The sequence below is a fragment of the Echeneis naucrates genome, chromosome 4 (genome assembly GCF_900963305.1).
Source record: "Echeneis naucrates chromosome 4, fEcheNa1.1, whole genome shotgun sequence".
Taxonomy (NCBI): Eukaryota; Metazoa; Chordata; class Actinopteri; order Carangiformes; family Echeneidae; genus Echeneis; species Echeneis naucrates.
The window spans coordinates 2,146,870-2,170,041 of record NC_042514.1 but is presented as its reverse complement, the minus strand read 5'-3'; the positions used below and the strand labels follow the sequence as shown (position 1 = coordinate 2,170,041).

Below are 23,172 nucleotides of genomic sequence, written 5' to 3'. Positions count from 1 at the left end.
ACGGCAGAAATACCACAATTCCCTCACAAACCAACACGCAGAGTTTCAGGTTGTGATGTAACAACACAAACTGAAATAAAACAACAACAACACATTTCTGACCCCAAATATCCGTTTAAAGTCCCTGAAGCAGAAAATCTGGATTTCTGCTCCAAATCACACAAAACAAAAAGTGCAGCAACACACACGCACACAGACAGACACACAACACATTTGCACAATATGAAAAAGATGAATGAATAAATAAAATAAAAAATAAATCACATTGCTGTTTATCTTGACAAAGAATGATAAGATTAATTTTTTTTTTTTAATACTGAACACCAAACATGTTCCTTCACATCTAGAAATGTGCTGCTTTTTTTTGTCATTGTAGCACAACAACACAGCGTTGTTCCTGTGATTTGGATATTTCTCTTGATTTTTAAGAATATTTCTGTTAATTGTGCAGCTCATTAATTCAGCTCCTGGTTTTTATCAGCTGTCGTTTAGATTATTTCTTCTGTTGGTCTGAATAACAAAATGAAAGTTCACTTTGGTTTTGACCTAAAACACTTTTACTGTTAAAGTTCAGGATTTTTTACATTCAAACTCAGGTTTGACTATTTCCATCAATCGTGCAGCTTTAATTTTGAGACTTCAGATTCTGATGTTGGAGTCTCAAGTTAGAAAATGATCTTGTTAATTAAAGCTAAAACTTGCTGAGTGGATGAAATAAAATGAATGATGATCGACGGCCGGGCTTCAGGTGTTTGTAAACCTTTTAGAAAGGACGATAAAAATTGCAGAAGAATGATTTTTTATTTTTGTTTTATTTTTAAATACAATTTTATTTTCTTCTTTCCTTCTTTCAATATATTGCAATCTTATAACTTTGTGATTTTTAAAGACTATTCGAAAAATAAATGAATAAATCTTTTAAACTCCAGATGACAAAGTGCTGCAAGAAGAAAATAAGTTGTCTCGGTTCGTATCAGACTTTTAGAGAATCTGGAAAGCAAAGAAAAACATTCAGCGGCTCCTCAGTCTGTTTGTATTGAAGTTTACATATTACAGGGAGAATATACAGTACAGGAATACTGGTGTACAGACAGGTGATATAAAATGGGATAAAAATCACTGAAGGATACAAAGAACAGCATTTACAAAAGCTTATTTAACGATTCAAGTACCTCTAACTTTATACTTCAGTTCTCCGAACTGTACACAGTGTACAAGAAATCTATCCCACGTTGTGTCGGCCGAAGTCTTTCCTCCTCGAAGAGAAGTGAAGATCGGACAGCTTTAAAAGAGGAAGAAGAAGAAAACAACAGTGTGCGACTTCTATCTCCCTTCACTGAATGTTGGAGGTCCAGGAGTTCAGTTAAAATTAAGATCAGTTCGATTTTCCTGGAATTGAACTCAATGTTCCATCAACAGCCGTCAGATTTACTGACTTAAGTGATTATCTTCATGTGAGACAGGAAGTGACGTCACTTCGGGGTGGGGGGGCTTTTATTGTGAAGGGGTCACAGCGTTTATGATAAAAAAAAAAAAATCAACATAAACATTGTTGTCTCAGCATGTTTTGGTCAATGGACTCTTTCCCCCGTGAAATGATTAAAAAACAAACCAGGGTAACCACAGAGGTCAAATTAACAAACTAAAATCTTTAGTTTCCTTCTTAACTGCTCGGGTTCAGCTGCACTCAGTTTCTCCCAAGAAACTAAACTATAACAAAACCTGAAGAAATAAATAAATCGTTACCAACAAGTGTAAAAATCATCGGGAAGAACTCGTCAAACAATAATCTGATGATCAGTTCTGAACTGAATCTAAAAAAAAAAATGAATGAATCAACTCGTTTAACGACACGACAGGAGCCGATTCCTGCACTGACGTGGCGACAACATGGGAAATTAAAATGATTCAAAAAGAGAGAGAGAAAACAAAAGTGTCTATTTAACATTAAAGATACATCAATACGTTTGCTTCCATAAATCACTGTACATGTTCAACACGTCAAAGTCTTACCATCAGGGCTGGTAAACATCAGTGGAGATATAAAACAAAACAACAACAACAAAAAGTAAAAGCGTGTTTCCATTATTACGCAGATATAAAAAAGAAGGCTACACTCAGAGAGAGTCCGACTGAAGAGAGGAAGCACTTCAAAACGGAAAAGTCGTATTGAACAGTCTGTCACAGCGGACGCACAACATGAGAGATTCAACTCGGCCAAAATAACTGACAGCCTCGTCGGCCGTTCTACATTCGGACGGAGCTCAGTTACATTTGGACTTTTATTTCCTTGCTCTCCGATAACACTGTACCATTGACTGCTGAATTAGGTCCGACTGAGACACGGGTTTAAAAGACGTGAGGTTTTCTGTTCCAACACGTTTCCCCGTCACAGCAGCGGCCCGTCACGTGACTGATATGGAGACGAGCGCCCGGCTGTGCTGGCACTAACCAGATGTTTCTGAACACGTTGGAGGGGGAGGAGACCAGGTGACGTTGCTCCACCTGACAGGTAAAGTGAGGCGGAGTCTCTGTGGCGTCAGGGTCTCTGCGGGTCGTACTGCTGGTAGCGGTTCAGCTTGTCCGGGTCGTTGGAGGCCATGTGGGTGAAGTCCTGGAAGATGTCCTGATAGGTTTCATCTCCTGGAAGAACGACAAGGAAACAGCAAGTCCTGATTGGGTGGTACAGTCTGTCAATCACTCAGTAGCCACACCCCCTCTGCTTTATGATCTATTTTCCTCATTAAAAAAATTAACATCACCAGGAAAACATTTACTGAGCTAATAAATCAGGGAATAAAACTTCACTGTTCTGCGTTTTGATGCTCCCGTTTTTAAACCGACACTTTTCACAGACCACGTGACCTACTGAGGCGACATCTCCCTCATCGAGCTGCGTAACAGAACGAACTACAGAACTACAGAACTACAGGAGTTTGTCAGTGGCGCCTCCTCTCTTTGTCTCTTCCATTACCCAGAAGCCTTCAGTGTTTGTGCACAAAGGCACTTCAGCAGCGCACGTCACCTCCCTGCTGCAGATTAACTATCACACATGAAAACAAAAAACATGAACTCTGATCTCTCTTGATCTAAACATCCACAGCGGAGTTCGTGTCACCAGAAGAAGAATGAAAAAGAAAGAAAACGTCAGCCATACCTGTCTGAGCGTCGACGTGCCTCGAAACACGAAACAGATCGACTCAGAGGAAAGATGGGAAAGAACAGAAGAAGCAAGAAGGCTGGAGATCGACTCAGAAAGAAAAGACCCACAGAGGTTAGTTTTTCTTTTTTGTCAACAACTGTATTGAGTTTAAAGTGCAGGAGTTTATGTACAAAAATACAGTTGTGTTGGCCTCGGCACCCCCAAAGAAATCAGAAGAACAGAAGAAAAGGCACAAACTCTGGGGAGGAGAGCGACAGAAGAAAAGCCAAATAAATACAGAACAGAGTGGATTTACAGACAGAAGACGAGTGGAGCCGTTCTCAGCCAGTTTCAGCAGGGGGGCAAATGTTGATTAAAGAAAAATATATTTATGAAAATAAAAGAATTATCATTATGTTCTTAAAAATATATACGTTTTCATAGATGACCCCCCCCCCGCCACCTACAACAGGCTGAGGACAACTTCTCTGCACTGCTTCTACTCTCAATCAGGTGGAAACACTTGAGTGGTAATTTGAATAAAAGCTCCTCGTCGTTCATCAGCTGATTGGACGCACTGATGAAGAGGCCTTCAGCACGATTGTTGTGACGGGAAGCAGATACTTCACACTCTGCCCTGATCCATCACACAAGCTAAAAAAATAATAAGACTGACTCCTCATCGTTAGGTCCAAAACGTTCCAGTAGCACGCAGGTGGAATAATGTTCCTACAGCGGAACCTCGTTAGAGACGACGCACAAACCGCCAGGATCTGCTCTAAGGGACACACAAAGTGCAACGCAGTCAAGTTACCCCGGTCATCGAATCAGGACACACTGCTCAGCCAGCAGCAGGGGGCGCCGCTCCACCAGGGACCTTTTCATCAAAGTGCTTTAATGCCCTTCAAGGATCTGGGCCGGACGGGGCAGAAAAGGGGGACCAAACTGGGGTGCAACTGATCTTTTTTTTTTTTTTTACCCCGATTCACAATCAATAAAACTCAAATGAGCTTCACAGTCATCGACACATTCTTTGTGAATATTTAAGTTTAAGCTCACATGATTAAGACAAACATGAGCTCGTGATAAAAAGCTAAACGTGGTTACATCGGGAGGTTTTTCTAGACTATTGCACTTGTCTCTCTCTCTCTCTCTGAGATTTTTGTCTACGCTGGAGTAAAAATCCACTAACATTCGAGACGACCGATGCGATGGCGCTAAAAGGCCTCTTCGTCTTACAATTCTGGATTTAACCGCACGCTTTACAGACTAATAACCAAGTTCTGTCAAAAAAAGGAAGCAAATGCATCACAATCAAAACAAGAAAAGCAAAGATGTCCATCATGGCGCTCACTTCTGTGCAACCAGAGTCACTGTCAACTCAGCTTTTCTCTCAATATATGTATGCACATCATTTACAACATGTACAGTACTTTACATACGGCTCCCAGAATAATCTTTATAAAAGAAAACTGCTCTAAAATAGACTTTTTTTTTATGACCACAACAGTAAGATGCATCATGTTTGGACAACAAACATTTCAAATAAATAAAACAGGCCTCGAAAAAGGTTAAGACTTCAAATGGAAACTTTACAGTCATGGAAAAAAAAAAAGGTACAACAGTTGCATAACCATCCACAGGAATGTGCACAACTCGCTTCTGTTAATTGACAATGAGACGTTGTGGTTTACACACGCACACACACATCAAGCCGCTCCTGTTCAGATGATAAAAAAAGGTCATTCAAAAGCCACTATTATTGCCAAATAGCGAAAAGTGCCTTCACTCTGAGGTCGCTGGATACAGGTGGCAGTTACTGGGTAGCTTTTGTGTTTTTTGCGTAACGTTGCTGTAATTGATAGCAGAGACAACACTGATTAAAAGACGCAGAAGCACTTTATCCTAAAAAACAAAATCAGAAAAACCCCCACCTCATTATTTACTACAAATGATTTAAAAACTCCTAAAATAAAAAGAATCATCATTTACACCTAAAAGGATGAAGTAAAAAGTGACGCTCCGTTCAGTTTGTGCTGTCGATAATTCTACGTCAGTAACGGTCACGTGACTGAGAGGGCGGACTCTCCAGTCCCGTCCAGAGGATGGCTTTAACCCTGTTACATTAGCACAGTCCTGCCCCGGGGCAGTTAGGGTGGGGGGTTAAAAGTAGAGGCTGCATTCAGAGCTGGATTCAGGTCAAAGATGGAGGTCTGTGGATTAAGAAGACGCCTCAGTTTTGTTTTTGCATGATTGTTTCTGTTCCTTCTGCTGATTTAACCCGACTCTGAAACCCAGCGTTACATTTCCTGTGGTGAGCAGTTTTTTTTTTGGTTGTTTTTTTTAAACAGTACATTGCTCCTGTGTTCGGACGCGGAGTGGACAGTTTAATTAGGTTTCATCCAGCTGCAGGCTAATAAACTCCTGCATGCACTTCCTGTATTGCATTTCGGTGGGGCTGTTGGTGTTATATTGACCTGACTGGCTGTACGGCCCCTCTGCCTCTCGCATCTCCTCGTTCATCTTCGCCAGTCGCAACCTAAAGAGCAGGAAAGGAAAGAGCTCAGATCTACAGAAACACAGTGATTATATCAGGAATCAGAGATTCAGGCTGTTATTTCTGATGGAGTGATGACATCTGGTGGCCCAAAACGCCATCTCTCCTCTCAGCTTATGACTGAACCACTGAAGTCCAATGATTTCTGTAATTGTGTAATTTGTAGCCTGTTGTGTGTAGGTGTGATCATCGGAAGTGAGTCACTGCTGTGTTTAATCCTGCCAGGATTTATTTAGTGACCACGATCAGTTTACTGTAAATTAACTAAGCTTAGAGTTTTTATCCCTTATGCCAGTTTGCAGGATATTTAGTGTTTTACAACATTTCAACAATCAGTGTGAGCGTCCCTTCCTTTAAACCAGACCTGCCTGTGGATTGATATTACAGCGGCTGAGAAGGAACAACAAATCACAAAGTTTGACGTCAGACGGCCAATTATGAGTCATGCAGATGAATTTTTGGTTCAATATGAAACTGTAGTGTGACAAATGGATGAAAGGGAAACACTGTGGGACGTCCTGCAGAGTGTGTGTGTGTGAGTTCTTTGTGTAGACAAACGAAGACCAACAGGCTCATTTGCCGTTTGAAATACCAGGCAGAGCCAACAGAAGCGCCCCACCATAACAGAGACAGTAAAAACAAATAACCATGACAACAGAGAGGTCACTTACAGCGTGACGATGTCTGCGTTGGCCGCCTCCACTGCGATGGTCAGGGGAGTTTTCTCATCGATGTCTGCAGCGTTTTGATTTGCTCCTCTTTTTAAGAACAAACACACTTGCCTGGAAAAAGAGGTCAGACAGTCTGAAGACCTTTGATAGTTTCTGGGCAGCAGGTTTGGTAATGAAGGCAGAGAAACTAACCCTGTGTGACCCAGCATGGTGGCGTGATGAAGGGGCCCCCGGCCCTGAGTGTCCTGCTGGTTCACATTAGCTGCATTTTGAAGCAAAAACTCACAGGTGACAAGAGAACCCTGAAAAAAAAAAAATGTTGATAAGAGAAAAGTGAAGAAGCACATTAAACAGTACGGGTCATTTTTTTATAACCAATTTTCACACAAGCAACGAGGAGCATTCTCTGTTGCCACACTTACCCCCTGCACCGCCATGATGAGCGGCGTCCTCTTGTCGTCGTCCGTGTTGACCCAGTTGACCTCGGCTCCGTGGGCCAGAGCCTCCGCCATGTCCGGCAGGCTGCGAGCACACGAAGCCCAGTAGAGCTGCAGACCTGGGCTGTACTCCTTGGGCTCATAGAAGATCACTTCCTTACAGGGCGACGGAGGAGGCAGCGTGGCCGGCATGGGCATGGGCTGAGTCTCTGCAGCATCTGAGAAATGGGAAGAGAGAGAGATGATGTGATCAGAGGACAGAAATATGGCAGAGGAACATAAGTATTTTAATCAGCTCAGCAAATCTGACTTGTGACTTTTTTTTTTGGGTGTTCCTCTTTTATTTATTTAGTTACAGTGAGAGAGACGCAGGACGTGTTTCGGATTTCATCCTGTTTTCGACAAAGCTTTTGTGACAAGGCAACAGCAAACAATAACAGATTCCAAACATTCCTGGGGCTGACATCGTTATATTCCTTTAGCAGGTATTATCAGATATACATTTACTGGGAAATTACTGGGGGGGGGGGGGGGGGGGGAAGAAGAGGCTCATCTCTTTTTCCTTCTTGTCTCTAACCTTTGATCTGATTTATCAGAGATGCTGTTTAAACTTAAAGTGGTGACTTGTGGCTGTTGTGTGTCTCACCTCCATCAGCCAGGCTGTTACTGGAGGGGGTGTTGGCCAACATTTCCCTGCTTCCATCAGAGCTGTTTTGGATGCCGCTGTCTGTACTTTTTACTGTGAAGTAAAGAGCTTGTTTCACTTTTTGTGACACGGACACAAACACACATACACACACACGTCATTCATCTTCCAGCTGTCTTTTCTGCACCTAAAACAAAATTTCAACATCTACTAGATCTAGATTTTGCCATCTGCTCATCTCTCTCCACTGCCACTTCCAAAAACAGGAGGCGGTCCTCATATCATCTGCAGTGTGTGCACACATACACCCAGGCTCAATGACAGAGCCCCTCCATCACCTTATGTCTCAGCTCCCTTCGTACCAAAGAGGAAACAGACACAAAAGCAAATGCCAGAAATGAAGAAAAACCCCCCAGGCAAGACAAAACATGGTACATTCTGCGACATGATGGGATGGTCCATTAGGAGGGTCAGGATGAGGAAGGGACAGGGAGGGGGGGGCCCAAAGATGGATAGTGATAGTCCAGAGCCCCGAAGCCGTAAACATGAATGGACAGGGAGGGGAGGGGGTGAACAAGCAGGTGAAACACTAAGCATTTAGTACTTACTGCTCCTGAGCTTGGAGGAAGTGTCAAAGTAGGAGAAGAGCGAGTCAAGCTCGTCAGGACAGAAGAGCGAGTCGCGGCGGGCCTCCAAGCCACTGGCAACAGCTACGCAAGGGATGATGGGAGTTTGGGTATTGGAGGGCGAATTGATTGGGGGGTTTTTGTGGGAGAGGGAGGGGAGGAAGAGGGGGTTTGGGGTAGGCGGTGAGAGCAGGGGTTAGTCCAGAAGCACAAAAACAGCCACGAGAGGACAGAAGAGAGAAAGAGAGAAGAGGGTGAGGGCACAAAGAGTTAGACCACCAGCTCAGCTGACACCAGGAGACTACAGGAAGCAATGGGAGGCAAAGAAGGCTCAGACAGGCTGATCACAGAGAACAGACAGCACGCCACGAGGCTTAAAAAAAAAAAAACAACAACACAGAGCCCAAAAACAGACGCTTCCCCCTGACGAGGCAGCGCCATTTTGTTTTTGAAGGGGGAGTTACAGTTCTGAGAGAGAAAGGAAAGGAAACCAAAACCTGAAAAATTCTGTCCGAGACATAAGGAAACCACCTGAGACTATGTTTTTTAAACACCACTCCTCATCCATTAAAGAGAAATCAAACTCAAATAGGGTGAAAACTAACCCAACAATTCTCAAGATGGAGCTTCACTTGTCTCAAACGATTAGGAAAAATTGACTGAACTGATTTTTAAATGTTGCGGCCTGTTGGAGTTGGCTATTTTTAACCCATCCAGATGAATTCCAGTAAGTTAGAGCAGAAGTTTTGTTAATAATCTTGTTTGTTATTCATAAAACACACAAACACGCACCTGTTTGTCCAGAGATGTTGGAGCCCGGTCGGAGTTTGGGCGTAGGTGGAGGTGGTCTTGGAGGCAGATGCTCAGAGCTGCTGCTCAGCCTCTTCTCCTGTTTGCTCAGAGAAACCACCTTGGTCCGAAGTTCCTCATCTGACGGCCGACGTACGAACCGCCGGTCGACGTATTTGGCTTTGATGTAGGCCTCTACCTCGTGTCTGGCAGGAAGAAAACATGGAGCAGGAGTTAATTTATTAGTTTATCTTTATTAGGACAATAATAACTATGATTTATTATTATATTGTTTTATGAAAACTGCTAAGTCTCCTTCTAAATGTTGGGAAGATAAAATTTAATGTTAAAGAACAATTCCTGAAGTAACTTAAGACAAGATAATATTTTATTTTCATAGAGAACTCTGAAAATGCCAATATCCTTCTTCTAGTTGTGCACCTCGGGTCTCCTGGTTGTGGTTTTCTGGCTCCCAGCTCCTCTCGCCGAGCCTCGTAGATCTGGTTGATCACTCTGTTACCCAGTTCACACATCAACTGTGAGAGAGAGAGAGAAAAAAAAAAAAACACTGGTTACCAAATGGATCAACTAAACACCAAAAGACAGAAATAGGATCTGCAGATCAGCTTTTCCTCACAAACCTTGAGCAGCTCTGGTTCCCACGTATCCAGAGTCAGAGACCGAACTTTGGAGAAATGCACTCCAAGACTCCTACAGATGGACGAAAAAGGTGAGTGAGCTAAGAGTCTAAATACTGTGAAGCTGGAGGTCGGCACTTTTACAGATGATGTACAGAATAAAGCTCTGAAACTGTCCCATGCTTGGAAATGGAAAATCTGAAGTCTGGCCTGGACACAAAATTTGTCCAGAATAATAACTAAATATTTGACCCCGCCAAGTAATTAAGCATCGGTAACACAACATCCAACTGGCTGTTCATGTCTGTGTTTGCATTTCTAAAACAAATAAAATAAATAAATAAATACACTGAAAATAGATGTTTTATTAGCTACTGAGTCTTTCATCTCAAACTTTAAACACTTCAGTCTATATGTTGCTGATTTAAGAAGCTATTTATGCTATCTTTAGTTAGATATTCTATTTATCTACAGGTACATTTATTACTGCAGCTCCTGTTTTTTGCTGCCATTTTTTTGTGTATAGACAGACATATGAGGGACTTGGTCAATAAAACACAGCGTTTACCTGTGGATTCCAGAGCACTGTATGCACAGGGTGATGCCCAGGTTGATGCTGGCCCAGCGCGGGTCTGGTTGGCCACAGTCGCAGCAGCAGGCGTTCCCTGGGATGGCCAGGACCTTCTGCAGGGCGCTCTCTCCTTTCAGAGATTTCTCCTTCGGCTCCCCTCCAGAGTCCAGACTGCCAGTCGACGTGGAAGACTTCCTGTCCAGCTTCTGACATGAGCGAGAAGAGTGATAAACACAAACATGAAATAAACGTCATCCGAAGGCCTCTGTTGTGTGGAATATCTCTTTCATTTGACTCCCACTCGGTTTGGATTTGAGGTTTCTCTCTTTTATAACATATTTGCCTTAGTGAAATATCTCACCTCGCCATCGTCTCCCTTGTCGCGGAAAGCGGTGGCAATGCTGTTTTGAACAGCTTTGATCCAGGCCTGTCGCAGCTTCTCTGAGTCCGCCTGCATCATACAGCTCCTGTCGGGGACAGAAGCGCACATCACATTATGTGTGTGTGTTTCTGACGTACCGCTGCGTTTACTGATGTCGCTGATGATTGTCAGGGACGTTTCAGCGACTCAGACTCACTTGGTTGGTGACACCACTTCAAAACAGAAGCGACGCTCTATGTCTTCACAGTGTTTGACTGTACATAGTCTGAGGTCCTCTACCACCACAGTGGGGTTGTCCTGGGGGGGGCAGCAGAGATAGTTTGGTTAAAAACAACACACAAACACCACTGGCGCACAAAAGAGGGTGAAGGTGCTGCTTGGTTTTTCTGTTAAAGGAGCTATTTAACAAATATCATTACTAAAGTGAAGCTGTGGCCTCCTTTCAAAACACACAGAAGAATATTTGTGCTGAAAGTCAAACACATGCATTTTATTTTTTTTTTTTTTTTAAATCACTTGACATACCTTAAATTTCTTCTGGTACACTAACTGATTGTTTTGGATGGAGAACCAGCGTCTGAAAAGAGATCACAAGTTTGGTGAAATGAATAAATAGATAAAAAAGTTGAGTCACATGCAGTCAAACAAAAAAGTGTTCCTGAAATGGCCCAATATGACTGACAGGGAGATAAATTGATTCATTGGAAAAAACTGTATTTAAACACAGTAAATTAAAGTGTGAGGAAATACGGAACAGTTTTAATCAATTTCTTCACCAACACACACAAAAAAAAACCAAACACATCTTTTAAAGTACTATTAAAGTGTTAAGTTCTCAACAACTCTGATGTAAAAACCGTGCTCAGCGTCTTAAATCCACAGTCCTTCTTTATAAATTTAACTTCATTGGATTCATAACTGGAGGGTCTCTGCTGCACCTGTTCCAGGTCTTGAAGGCGTTGCTGGCCCTTTTGAACAGATAACCCTCCATAGCGATGCCGTTGTCTGCATCCACATTGTACTCCAGCTTGGTGTCGTCATTCGAGAAATCCTGGGGAAAAAAAAAAAAAAAAAAAAAAGACAGGATGAAAAGACAACGATAAAGTCCATCCATGTAAATCCTTTTGTTCTGTTAAACATTAGTGTCACTCATTAGTGCTAAACGTTTCACACCACAAACCAGAAAAGACACAAGGCAATATTTTATTACCATCCAACTGAATACTGGAAGTCCACCGACACTTAAAAGCAAGTCTATAAAAATTTGTTTTAAGAGGAGATTTAAAAGAAGTCACAGATTCAGCCGGCCTTATCTAAGAACATGACAATTGGTGAACATCAAATTCCAGCCACCCCTTCCTTCCACCGTTCAGCTACATGCACAAAAACAAACAAGCATTCTTTAAGTGAAGACATTACAGGAATACATCCTGTGTGTATTTATCAGATTAGTGAGTGAATGAGCTGCTTTCATGCCTCCTCAGCTGTAACTCAATCTGCGGAGCCGTCATGGGCCGGTCCCTGTGGCTTCTCTATCTTTAACTACCTGCGCCGCAGACACACTTTCCTAACACCCTCCAAGTGACATCCAACACCATGATGACTGCATGTGCACAAGTGTGTGTGTGTGTGTTCTTGTGGCGACAGTGTCGAGTGTCATTGTCTTCACGACCAGCTGAGGAGTCATCTCATTGAAAGTCCTTCCAGAAACAGCCACAGCTTCTGACATTACGTCATTTTGAAGCCAATGAGATTCATTTTTCTGTTTAAAAACGCTGTGAAACCATCTTATTTAAAATTAAACCTTAAGTCAGAAAAACCCCAGTGAAACAAACTCAACTTGTAAAATACATTAGTGTTATTTAAACGAGGTGAGTCAGTGAGCAGGCAGTGACCACCTGTCACGTTTACTTGCTGAAGAGCAGCTGTGCTACGCATTATGTTTTTATTTGGCCTTTTATATTTACTGTAGCTGAGGCTGTAAAACAGTGAACAGAGTACGATCGACTGATGGGGTGATCCGTTTTCATTTGTGCGTGAAGTTAATTGTGTTTCACCTGAATGCACAACAGAAGTTACAGCAGGCCTAAACTTTTTCTTTCTAAAATGATCTACAGACACTACAGTTCCCATCAGGAGCAGCACAAAAAAGAAAGAAAGAAACAAAGACAGAAAGCAAGAATCTTAAAATAAACGACAAAGAAAAAAAAAAAAAAAAAACAAAAACAGAAAGAAACAAGGAAGAGAAAGACAAAGACGTAAGAAAGGAAGAACAAACAAATGAATAAAGATTAGAAACCAACATAAAGAAAGAAATAAAGAAACAAAGAAAAAAATTCTGATGTAATTGTAACCTGAGCAGAAACTTAATGAGTTAACCCCCTCTGCCCTCTGACAGCATGGTGTAACCAGATGGACACACACACATAGAGACACACAAATAACATTTTCCTACATGACGTTTACAGGAACAACAGGAGGTTATTTTGGGTGCATGAGGGGCACAAAATGCATCTGTATTAATCTTCTGAAGGGACAGACGATGGAAAGGACTCCAGCCAACAACGAAATGTGGAACTAAACAACAACCATGCGTGGAAGAAAAACTGTCCTGACATTCAGTTTGGATCAAATCATGACTGTGACCCCGACCACTTTGATCCATGTGTGCGTTTGCTCACGCTGGTGCAAACACACAAGCAGACAATCCCTAAGGCCAAAGAATGACACACGTGAAGAGCAGCGCTAATGTTGTCACAAGAAAACCTTCCGGGCTGTTTTAACTTTGTGCTGAGAAGTTTCTGTGACCTCGTACTCATGGGAAATAATCTCCAACCCTTGTCCACACATTTAAAAACAGGTGGTGGCTAAGTTTTAGTGAGGGCTGACGTTCTTAGATCCTGAAATATCCCAGAGACACAAAGTTTTTCTTTTATAACATGGACACGTTCATTTATTGTCCATTCAGGTAAAACAGGATGGCGGACAGCACAGCAGTGAACCACTTGCTAAGATTGCTGTGGAGGAGAAGTCACCGAGGTTGAGGCATCACAATCAAGGCACATCAAGACTTAATGCACTGACACTCTACAACGATGAAACAGATGAAGGCGGCAAAATCAACACAAGCACTGCAATGCAGAGGAGAGGAGAGGAGAGAGGAGAGGAATGTAGGGCTACAAATCGGAAATCAGATGGAAATCGATGCAGTGACTACGTACGGAGGTTGACCTCCAAGCACAAAAGTTGCGGTAGTCTGGCAAAGTGTCAAGTTCTGTCATCTCCTAAAACATCACACACAGGGAAAAGAAATATGTTTTCCTTACACTGAGGAAGTTTAGATATGAAAAAAAACACACGAGATGCCATCAAGCCAAAGAAGGACAGACGTAAACACAAACAAGGACTATAAATAGAACACTGTCACATGCACAGCTCTTAGTTAGACTCACCAGATACCAAACATAGTGGAAACGGCTGAAAATCTTCATTGTTTCATTGAGTTTATGGAGTGTGTGTCACGTTGTGTGTGTGTGCGTTTCGCTGTGAAGCTGGTGAGCCTTTCCAATGTCAAAGTCGGCCTGTGCAGCATCTCGATGTCACTACAAAAAGCACGACTTGTACCTCAGCTCCTCCTCCACTGTGGCTCAGAATCTGTCTGTCACAACTTTCGTCACTGCTGCTCCTCCTACTGAGACCTCACGCTCTACGCGAAGGTCACCTGTGTGTGTGTGTGTGAGTCAGAATAATTAAGTGGACTGTGCAGAGCAGCTCAGCCATCAAACATTTATATTCACTTCAGTTTAACAGATGTGCCCTCAGCCTTTCTCTTCATTCTCTTTATCTCCCTGTCTGTGACACGCTGAAGTAACTGCGGTTTCTCAAAGTGTCTGACAGTGAGCACAGAGCAGTGTTGTTTTTCTATTTTCATTTTAACTCATGTAAATTCAGACATTATGATTAAATTCTCAGTTTGGCAGTTTATGTTTCATGATCTGAAGTTGCTGAAGCTGAAGTTAGACATGAAACATCGACTGTAGGCTGAAGACCGGGACAATTAGAGATTATCAATTTAAACCTCCAACAGAACCCTCACCTTCATTTCTCTGTGATTTGGACTTTTTCTGCTTTTGTTTCTCTAATGACCTGTGTTGGCGGTACGTACGGCTGTTCTGAGCCACTGAACCGCCAGCTGCTTCAAAACCAATAACTTGTGTTCTGGTTCTTTATGAGATTAGACAGGAAATCTTTAAATCGGCAGCCCATCACTCTCTCCGGTGCCACCATGGTGACCCAGTAGTGCTCCGCGGTCACAGTGCTGCAGCTGAATAACACGAGCAGCCAGAAGAATATTAAACACAACCTCAAGGCCTCTTCAGGTTGTGCAAGGATGAGAAGCTTCATCAGCGTGGCCACGCTGGGAAAGGTTTAAGACTTCAGAGTCAAATTATTACAAGATAATTATACCGGTTACATTTAGTCTTAATAAGGCAGTTATTTTATTGAATTGATTCAAATTTGTAGTTTTGATTTGTCCCCAAACATTACTTGCCTGCTTCACCAAGAGCACAACAAAGGCAAGAGAACATCTGTTATGTTAACGTTGGTGCAACGTCGATGCTCATCCCTGATTCAGACCATTAGGCCTGTTCCTACTAAATGTAGTTTATTAATAAAGCATCACAGGTTCTACTGCAGACTGAAAAATCTTATAAAGTCACTAATGTCTAAATCACCATGGGAAAACCTGCAGGCCTTTAGCGTAGGTGGAAAACTGAAGCAGGTAACGAACTGAACGAACACAAGTCTTATTTGGATGAATTAAATAGAAGTTGACTTAATCGTGAATGTACAACTTAGTTTAAGTGACCCAATCAAAGCTACGATTTATCTGCGTTTAGGCATCTTAAAAACAAAACTCAGGTCAGAGACCGTGTGTCCAAACACGATGAGTCTATTAGTGCAACGCTCTCTTCAGTGGTGGACCAAATAAAACCATTAAACAGCTACAGATGCTGCTGTGTTTTGACTAAAACTAAGAATAGGTGATCTTATTCTTATCACATTTATTGTATAAAAGCTTTTGATAATTAAGTAAACGTGATAGAAATTTAAACCTAAACGGGGTGACATGCCTTCAGCCTCCCAGTTCAGATCAAACTGCTACAGGGCTCAAAACGCCTCTGTTCTCTAACGCAAACATTAACTTCTTCATTTTTATACATTCAATGTCTTCTGGGTATAATACACAAACTACAAAAGTTACAAGGACGGACACACACACACACACTGTTGCAAATTGTTAGGAGATATGTTATCGTCTCATACTGCCGGTTTGATTCATGATGAACCAGCTCATGTGGAGAGCTGGAGAGTCCTTGGAGCAGAAATCAAAGTACAGCATCTATCCAAGCATGCAGACATGAGATCAACAGTGATAAGGGGAAATAAAGGAAGAGTCAGACTGCTTACCTGTAGAGCAGCCTTAAGTGAGCAATGGAAGAAGAGAGGAAGGAGCAAAGAGGCCGTCGAAGAAGAAAAGAACAGACAGTTGGTTAGAAATGCCTGTGTACAAACAGCGAGAAAGGAAAGAGCAGCGGGAGCAAGACAAAGTAAAAATAGCATCAAAGTAAATTGAGGGAGGGGAGGTGGAGGGTTGGAGGATTGGAGCTCAAGGACAAACGGAAGCTGGCAGACGTATAATCAACCGAGCGAGCGAGAGGAAAGAGGACAGGACAGAGAGGGCGCAGAGAAGCAGAAGCCCAGCAGTCGGCTGTTCATGATGTTGTGAGATGTACAGTTAAAGCTAAGAGCAGCATACCACCATGACACGTTATAACAGAACAGCTCTCATTCTTCTAAACATTTACAACAGTCAGGCTTCATGAAGGGTCACGACAATATCAGCATCCAAAACTAAACAGAAGCCAGAGACTAAACCGCTTACAAGTTAAATTAAAACTTTTCTGATCCTACTTTAGCTCTTAAGAAACATGTGTTGGACATTGATGGAAGGTACTTTACTAAAGATGGGTGACTCAGTGGTTGATACCGGAGTTGGCAGAGGTGCCGAACGGAGATGGGAGCACGCTGAAACTTAATCCTGTTTGTGTGGAAATTGGTTTCCTTCAGCTGTCAATAATGCATGGGCGTGTGGCTGAGCTCATTGGCAGGGATTATTTTACACCTGACTGCAGAATACTACCTCCATTCACTCAAATGACATAAAGTGAATGTCTGAAATCAACAGCTCAACATATGAACTCTCCCTCGGGAAAATTATTTGATACAGACTATTGGAAATAATGAATTTGTGTGGAGCAAAATAAGCAACTTCAGCATGGAGCAGTTCAGCATTCCGAGGGTAATTAGGGTAAAAGCCATTAAGTTAGAAAACACGCAGAAATCTCAGCAGGCTCAGAGGAGTTTTGTGTTGTGGATCACACACTGAATGAATATTTATGTTTGCGTGTTCTTCATGTTGGTGTTTAATTAGTTAAAAGCGTTTTGTGCAGTAGCTGAGGGAAGATGGAACCACAGAGTGTGCGCACCTTTTGCTGGATGGTGGAGTGTTTCTGCTCCATGTCTCTTTTCTCTTTGGCAGCGTCCACTACCAGCTGGTCCAACTGCAAGAGACAGAACGACTGATTAGTCAAGCTCACCAAACCACCTGGTCGGACATGTCTCACTCAGAAACAGCATACCAAAACATTCAAGCGCTGATTCCGGACTCAACTACTCATGTGATGTTTTTCCTTATTTTAAATATTCTAGTGGTAAAATTAGAGCAGTAGCAGATGAGAGCTGTCACATAACCTAATGTATTTAAATCATAAACTTCTTTCAACTGAATTTAAAAGGTATATTTACACCAATCAGTCATGACATTATGACTGAATGAATGGCAACTCCCTGTAATGCTGCAAAACAATATTAGACAGCTGGTCATCATGTCAGGGCTGATCAGTGTATGTCTTAATCTTCCTTTCCAATCTTGAGAGCAAAGATGACTCCAGTGAATCAACAACTTTTCCACAGGTCAGATAAAATGGACTGCACTACAGAGACTTCATCATGTGTGAAATTGGATTGGGGCCTTATTGATTCTCCTCATCTGCGGGAGGAACCATTGCGTGCAAAGAATAAAAACAAAGAGTCTGTTGAGCGTAGAAGAAAGCAACACTTTTTTTTATGTACTTGAATGAAGAGCTGGGGATCAGGGGGTGAAACCCAAAATTTTCCAGTTTGCCTTACAGCAGTGAAGTTTTACTGTGTGCCTTTTGTTTGCTGCTTCAATGTGATCTAAATCAGCATGTCTCCAGCTTCAAACACAAAAAGATCACTATCAGATTTCAGGTCAATGATTGAGAGGCGAGGGGCGGTGGAATCACACGGAAACAAGGGTGGCAATCAGAGGTCAAATGTTCAGTCCGAAAATGGAGCAACAGCCTCCCGTTAAGTTCAGAAGTTTGGAGAGCCACTTCACCTTTGACCTTTTCATTTGTTTTGTTTATTAAAAAGCTACAAATCACAGCTGAGCCACTGGTTTCTCTTCATTACCCTTCATTTATAAAGAAGCCAATGAAGCGTAATGACAGCTGAGAGCTGTCACTGAACCAAACTATGGCTGTAATTTCTTCTGGACGGTGTTGCCACCCAATTTATTAAAATATAGCCAAAATGACGATATGTGCAATATTCCAGCCTCAGCTGCTACCTTCATTTACTGATGAAGGTACATTGCTAGCAGTATATGCACTACAAACCAAATTGTGAAGGGACATCAGCATTTATATTTTTGTAAATGCAAAAAAACATAATTGTAATAAATGCCAAGATTATTTTCTCATGAAAACATGAGTGTTTAGACAGGAACCAGGAAGCACAATTTCTAAGTAAGAAGGGAAATTTACACTAACGAGTAACAGAGAAGCCAAAATTACACACAGGAAAGAGGAACCAAGATGTGACTTTCCCTCTGATGAGGCAGAAAGTTTAGTATTGTTGCTTTTACCAGCTGACCATTTCTACAAAATAACAATCAGTTTATTAACAAAATCACTGTGTTTTCTTTCACAAAACACACATGAGCATGAAACACACAGCTGTGAAACCTGCAGGGAGGGCAGCATGTGAGGGAGCTGGCTCCCGTGTTTTGTTTAGAGAGGAAATGGGTGGACGGCAAAGCGGCAGGCTGATAACATCAGCTGGGAAATGTTTTCCCTCTCCCTCCATAACAACAGTCCACACCATCTATCTGTAAAGGCAGGTTTGTGTCTGTCCGTGTGGTGCTCCGCATATTTTACACCACTGACTCACCTTAACTTCAACATTTTATCTACATTCCTGTTTACCTCCCTCCCCACCCCACCCCACATCACATCTGCTGCCCTCCACTCTGCTGACATCAGCGGTGCCTCCATTCGTCACCTACAGACCGAAGTCTCCAGTCAGATCTGTCAGAACATGTAGCTGTGGTGAGGAGCTGCGTGATTCATGGACCGGATACAAAGTCCATCTGAATGCACACATTCATCCGGCACATGTGTCGGATCTCGAGGCTCTGTGTCATGGAACGATGCATTCAGCACAAAAACTTACATTTAGAATCAGTCAATCATCAAGAGCGGAAAAAAAGCCTATTTATCATGAATCATAATGTCATCACGAAAATCTGTTTAAATGGAGCTTCAGAAATTTTAGCTTGGCTGATAGTGGGTTCTTTTTTGGGCTATTTATTACTTCTATTTTGTCGCAGCTAGAAAGGAAGGTCAGAAAGGGAAGCAGCAGCTTCGGCAATTAGGACAAAGCCTTCGTGGTGTGCGCCCTACCAGGTAAACCTTCAGGACGTTCTAAGCTGACAGTGGGTTAACAGAACTCTGAGCAGGCGGGTCAATTCCTGGACCTTTCCCTTTCTTGTCGTCCCATTTCCTGTCTTTCAAAGTAGCAATTATCGTCAGTCCCGCTGAAGCTCAGTCACACAACCAGAGCCACAGGATTGTAAAAGTCTGCCGGATTCAAACCTCAGGGAGAGTAAAACATCCTCTTGTTTTTATTTGACCATCATTTCTGTCATCATATATATTTTTAGAGGTTGGTGGCCAATTTCAGCTAAAACCAAAGGCAACAGCACTGACAGGATTATTGTGTGACTCCACTCTCCTCCACATTGTGCATCTTTTTCACTCCAACAAACTGCTCGTCTACCTCCCACCTCCATCATTTTTTCCCCACCAACCAGTAGATCTTTAGATGCGTAGTGTTTTCAAAAGAGGAAATAAGAGCACTGACATTCAGCCACAGGATCTGCTTACTGCTAATTCACCCTGAAGTGCCACATTTTTTCCACACTTCTATCTGTGCTGCTTTTCTCCTGGTGGCTCGTACTCCCACCCTTGATCCCTTTCTCAATGGTTACAGGCATCACATCGTATTATCCAACCTGTTGACAGCTCCTCCACACCTCCCTGCACAGCCTCTCCACCTTCTTCAGCTTCATGATGGCCAAGAGAAAAGAGGAAATCCACAATCTTCTTGTCGCTCCTTCCCACAGCTCGGTTCTTAATCTTCCTCTCTTTTCAGTCCTGTGCAGTTCCAAATTCAGCGCGACAGGCTCAAAAACCACACGGTGGTTCTCCTTAAGTTGTTCTCAGATTGAAACCAAATCTCTATCTCTCCTTCCCTCTTTGGGGTCTTTTTTTTTTTTTTTTTTTTTTACTTCTTTCTTTCTTCTTCACACAATCCTTGCCTTTTCTCCCTTCAGTCATTTGAGTTTTGGAGCCACAGGCTTACAGTCCACGCCTTTCCATTCTGCTTCAATCACTTCTTGCTTTGAGAAGATTACATTCTGCCTCTTATTCTTTCCCAAAATCTGCTTTCTCTGTTCCCGGGACTCTCCGCTTCTTTCCGTCAATTTCTTGACGGCACCAACGTCAGATGGGTCCAACTTCAGACCATGACAGTTAGAAACCAGACTGTTCTGTCAAATCCAATTTAGAGGACGGCTATCTGGAATCTTCAGATGTTGGTTTCACTGCTGAGCTCCTTTTTGTTGAATTTTTGTTGTTTCAAACATCAGAAAAACATGTTTACAAGCCGCTGTCAGCTCCTCCTCAACTCCTCAGTGATCTGGACTCCTTCCTTCCTTCCTTCCTTCCTTGGTCTCTTGCACCCATTAGAGAAATGATTCCTCCTCGTTGGGCTCCTCTGCTGCTCCGGCCTCAGAGCCACCAGTCTACATTCCACAAACGTCACTATCTCTCCCAGGTTCTTGACCAAGTTCACTCAGCTGACTGTCAGCCTTCTTAGTCTCACTGTGGGAAAACCCTTTTCCAGCCTCTTGGGCTGCCTTCCTCCTTTTTCCCCTCTCAGTGCAACAGCAGCGATAATCATCTGAAAGTCCCAACCAGCCACTTCTGGGTCAGAGGGAAGGCTCTGTTTATCACACACACATGAAACAAAACGCACACACTCACCTGCAACATCTCCTCTAACTTTGGATGAACAGAAACGCTCAAATAATGAAACAATATTGTCATAAAAAGTGTTTACCTATAATGAGAGCTCTGGTATGTAAACTCAGCTCACAGCTTTTCTGCTGCTCCACTAAAAATAGCTTCATGTTTGCTTATGTTGCAGAGTTCATACTGTATGTTCTGACAACACTCCTGCCCAGTGTAATGTTTATTTTTGTAAAACTTATCATACAATTAAAAGAAGGAAATGAAATATAAATCTGAAGCCATCTGAATTATTTTCCCACCTCACAGTTTGTTCCCATCAACTTAATATCACAACATATTGTGAGAAACTCTGAACAGATCAAGTGTAATCAACTCATTTTAGCAAAAATCCTTCATGACTGGATAATTCAATATTATTACAATCACCAGGTGTCATGAGTGAGTTGTTAACCAGTGTTGATTAAGAAGCTGAATTCAAAGTACAACGGCATCCTGACATTGTACTTCTGACTGATAGATTTAATGTTCAGACACTATTTGAATTAAATTTAAACTTTGTTCTTTGAAATCAAGCTTTGTTTGTTCCTTCCTCTCTGTCCCATCTCCTGTCTCACTACACCGACCTATTTTATAATAGGACAGTAACAGCAGGACAACTGTAGAGTGGGTCGTCCCGTTAGAAAGTCGGTGATTGGATTCCCGACATACGTGTGGATGTGTTTTTGCTGCAGCTGCTCCGTACCTGTCCTCCAAGCTGCTTCATAAGAGGTTGGAGTTCACTGAAAAGGTCATATCCTTGATGAAAGAAGGTCAGGTGGGCATACATGAAGGACAGCATCTGTAGGAAGGAAAGGCTGTTACTAAAAGAGCCAAAGGGAAAAGATGCACGGCTTTCCCGAGGGGGTGAAGAAGGAAACTTACTGATTTGAGGATTTCTGATCTTCTCTTGGACTGTAGCACATTGATCTGTGAAGAAAAACAAAACAAAACAAACACAGAGGAGGGGGAATGAGTTTCTTTTTAGTAAATCACATTCAGCACAGAGAGATGAAATGAAGAAAGGTAAATGACAGAAAGCACACAGGCTGTGCTGAGGTTGACTGACGACACCGTTGGCCCAGGTGGCTCTAGAAGGCAGTCCTTAACGCCGGCACCAGGGGGAGCCAGACGTCTCGTGCTGCTGCTGTAACTCCCTCTATTATCTACAACTTCCTGCTGCTTTCATTGTCCGCCTGCCTCCCTCCCTCTGTGTGTCTGTGCGGCAGGTTATGTTAGGTTAATGTTGCAGGCTCCCTGGACTGGTCAATACAGATGACTACAATGAATTTTATCACTCTGCTTCATTTTTTATAGATTCACACTGGTTTTCGTTTTTCGTGCTTGGTAAAGCAGGGACGAAAATTTGCATCCTTGTTGTGGCCAGTATTTATTTTTTATTTTTTTTAAGAGGTAGTTTTCCTTAGCAACACTAACCACACTTGTGTTTATACAGAGATGCAACTCCCACTTTGGGAAGGAAGCTCAGTTTTCCATTTCCAAGCCGCAGCGGCTGATGCATCACAACTTTTACAAGCCCCCTCCTTCTCTTGATTACAGTCAATTAGTAGTTTTGACTGGAGCAGCGCCTCTAAACGCTGACTGTGGGACTGGCAAAGAGAAATACAGTGTCAACAAACACAAGCAGCCGCGGGCACGATTTACGAGTGTTTGCCTGGTAATTAGTTGGTAATTTGTGGTAATTCCACACTCATAGGACTGTGAAGACAAAACATCTGGCCGAAATTTAGGCTGAAATTAGTCCTTGTTAAAGCATGGGAAATGTTAGGTTTGTAGAAGCACAACACCCAAATATCTTTCAAGAGTGTTGTGCTTCTGCTTTTCAGAAAACATTTTGATCTACTTCTTCTTGATCTCTGTCCTCCTAAAGGTCAAAGCTTAGTATTTTATAACTGCTGTGTACCAAAGGAAGGGAAAAGAGCCATTTTTAAAATGTCATGAATCCAAACCCCTCTTATATTTTTCCTCTCCCTCCACCATCTTGCATGTCACTGTAAACTGTGCACTGTATAATTAAGCAAAAATGCCACAAAAAGGACCTTAAAAACAACAACAACAACAAAAAAAAACAGTTCTCTGCAAACACAGCTGCAGAAGTAAGCTGCATTGAAAAAGTGCTGACAGGTTTAAATCCGCTGGATAGCTGCTGCTGGGCTTATAGATTTCCTATAAACAAACAGGCACGATCAAAAC

General features: G+C 42.4%; 1 protein-coding gene across 2 annotated transcripts in view; it reads right to left on the bottom strand.

The window, feature by feature from the left end:
- Nucleotides 1–1,016: 1,016 nt before the first annotated feature.
- The window catches only part of LOC115041695 (arf-GAP with coiled-coil, ANK repeat and PH domain-containing protein 2), a 42,133-nt gene continuing 19,977 nt past the window's right edge, over nt 1,017–23,172 (bottom strand). For both annotated transcript variants that reach the window (XM_029499372.1, XM_029499373.1), the window contains 17 exons: nt 21,844–21,888; nt 21,665–21,760; nt 17,011–17,085; nt 11,398–11,510; nt 10,985–11,036; nt 10,656–10,756; nt 10,439–10,544; nt 10,075–10,283; nt 9,510–9,579; nt 9,310–9,404; nt 8,872–9,074; nt 7,454–7,546; nt 6,793–7,025; nt 6,563–6,672; nt 6,371–6,481; nt 5,620–5,681; nt 1,017–2,643 (listed from right to left, as the gene is read on the bottom strand). In XM_029499372.1, coding sequence (XP_029355232.1) covers nt 2,540–2,643; nt 5,620–5,681; nt 6,371–6,481; nt 6,563–6,672; nt 6,793–7,025; nt 7,454–7,546; nt 8,872–9,074; nt 9,310–9,404; nt 9,510–9,579; nt 10,075–10,283; nt 10,439–10,544; nt 10,656–10,756; nt 10,985–11,036; nt 11,398–11,510; nt 17,011–17,085; nt 21,665–21,760; nt 21,844–21,888 — 1,878 coding nt within the window. In that variant the 3' untranslated portion in view covers nt 1,017–2,539. The remainder of the gene's footprint in view (nt 2,644–5,619; nt 5,682–6,370; nt 6,482–6,562; nt 6,673–6,792; nt 7,026–7,453; nt 7,547–8,871; nt 9,075–9,309; nt 9,405–9,509; nt 9,580–10,074; nt 10,284–10,438; nt 10,545–10,655; nt 10,757–10,984; nt 11,037–11,397; nt 11,511–17,010; nt 17,086–21,664; nt 21,761–21,843; nt 21,889–23,172) is intronic.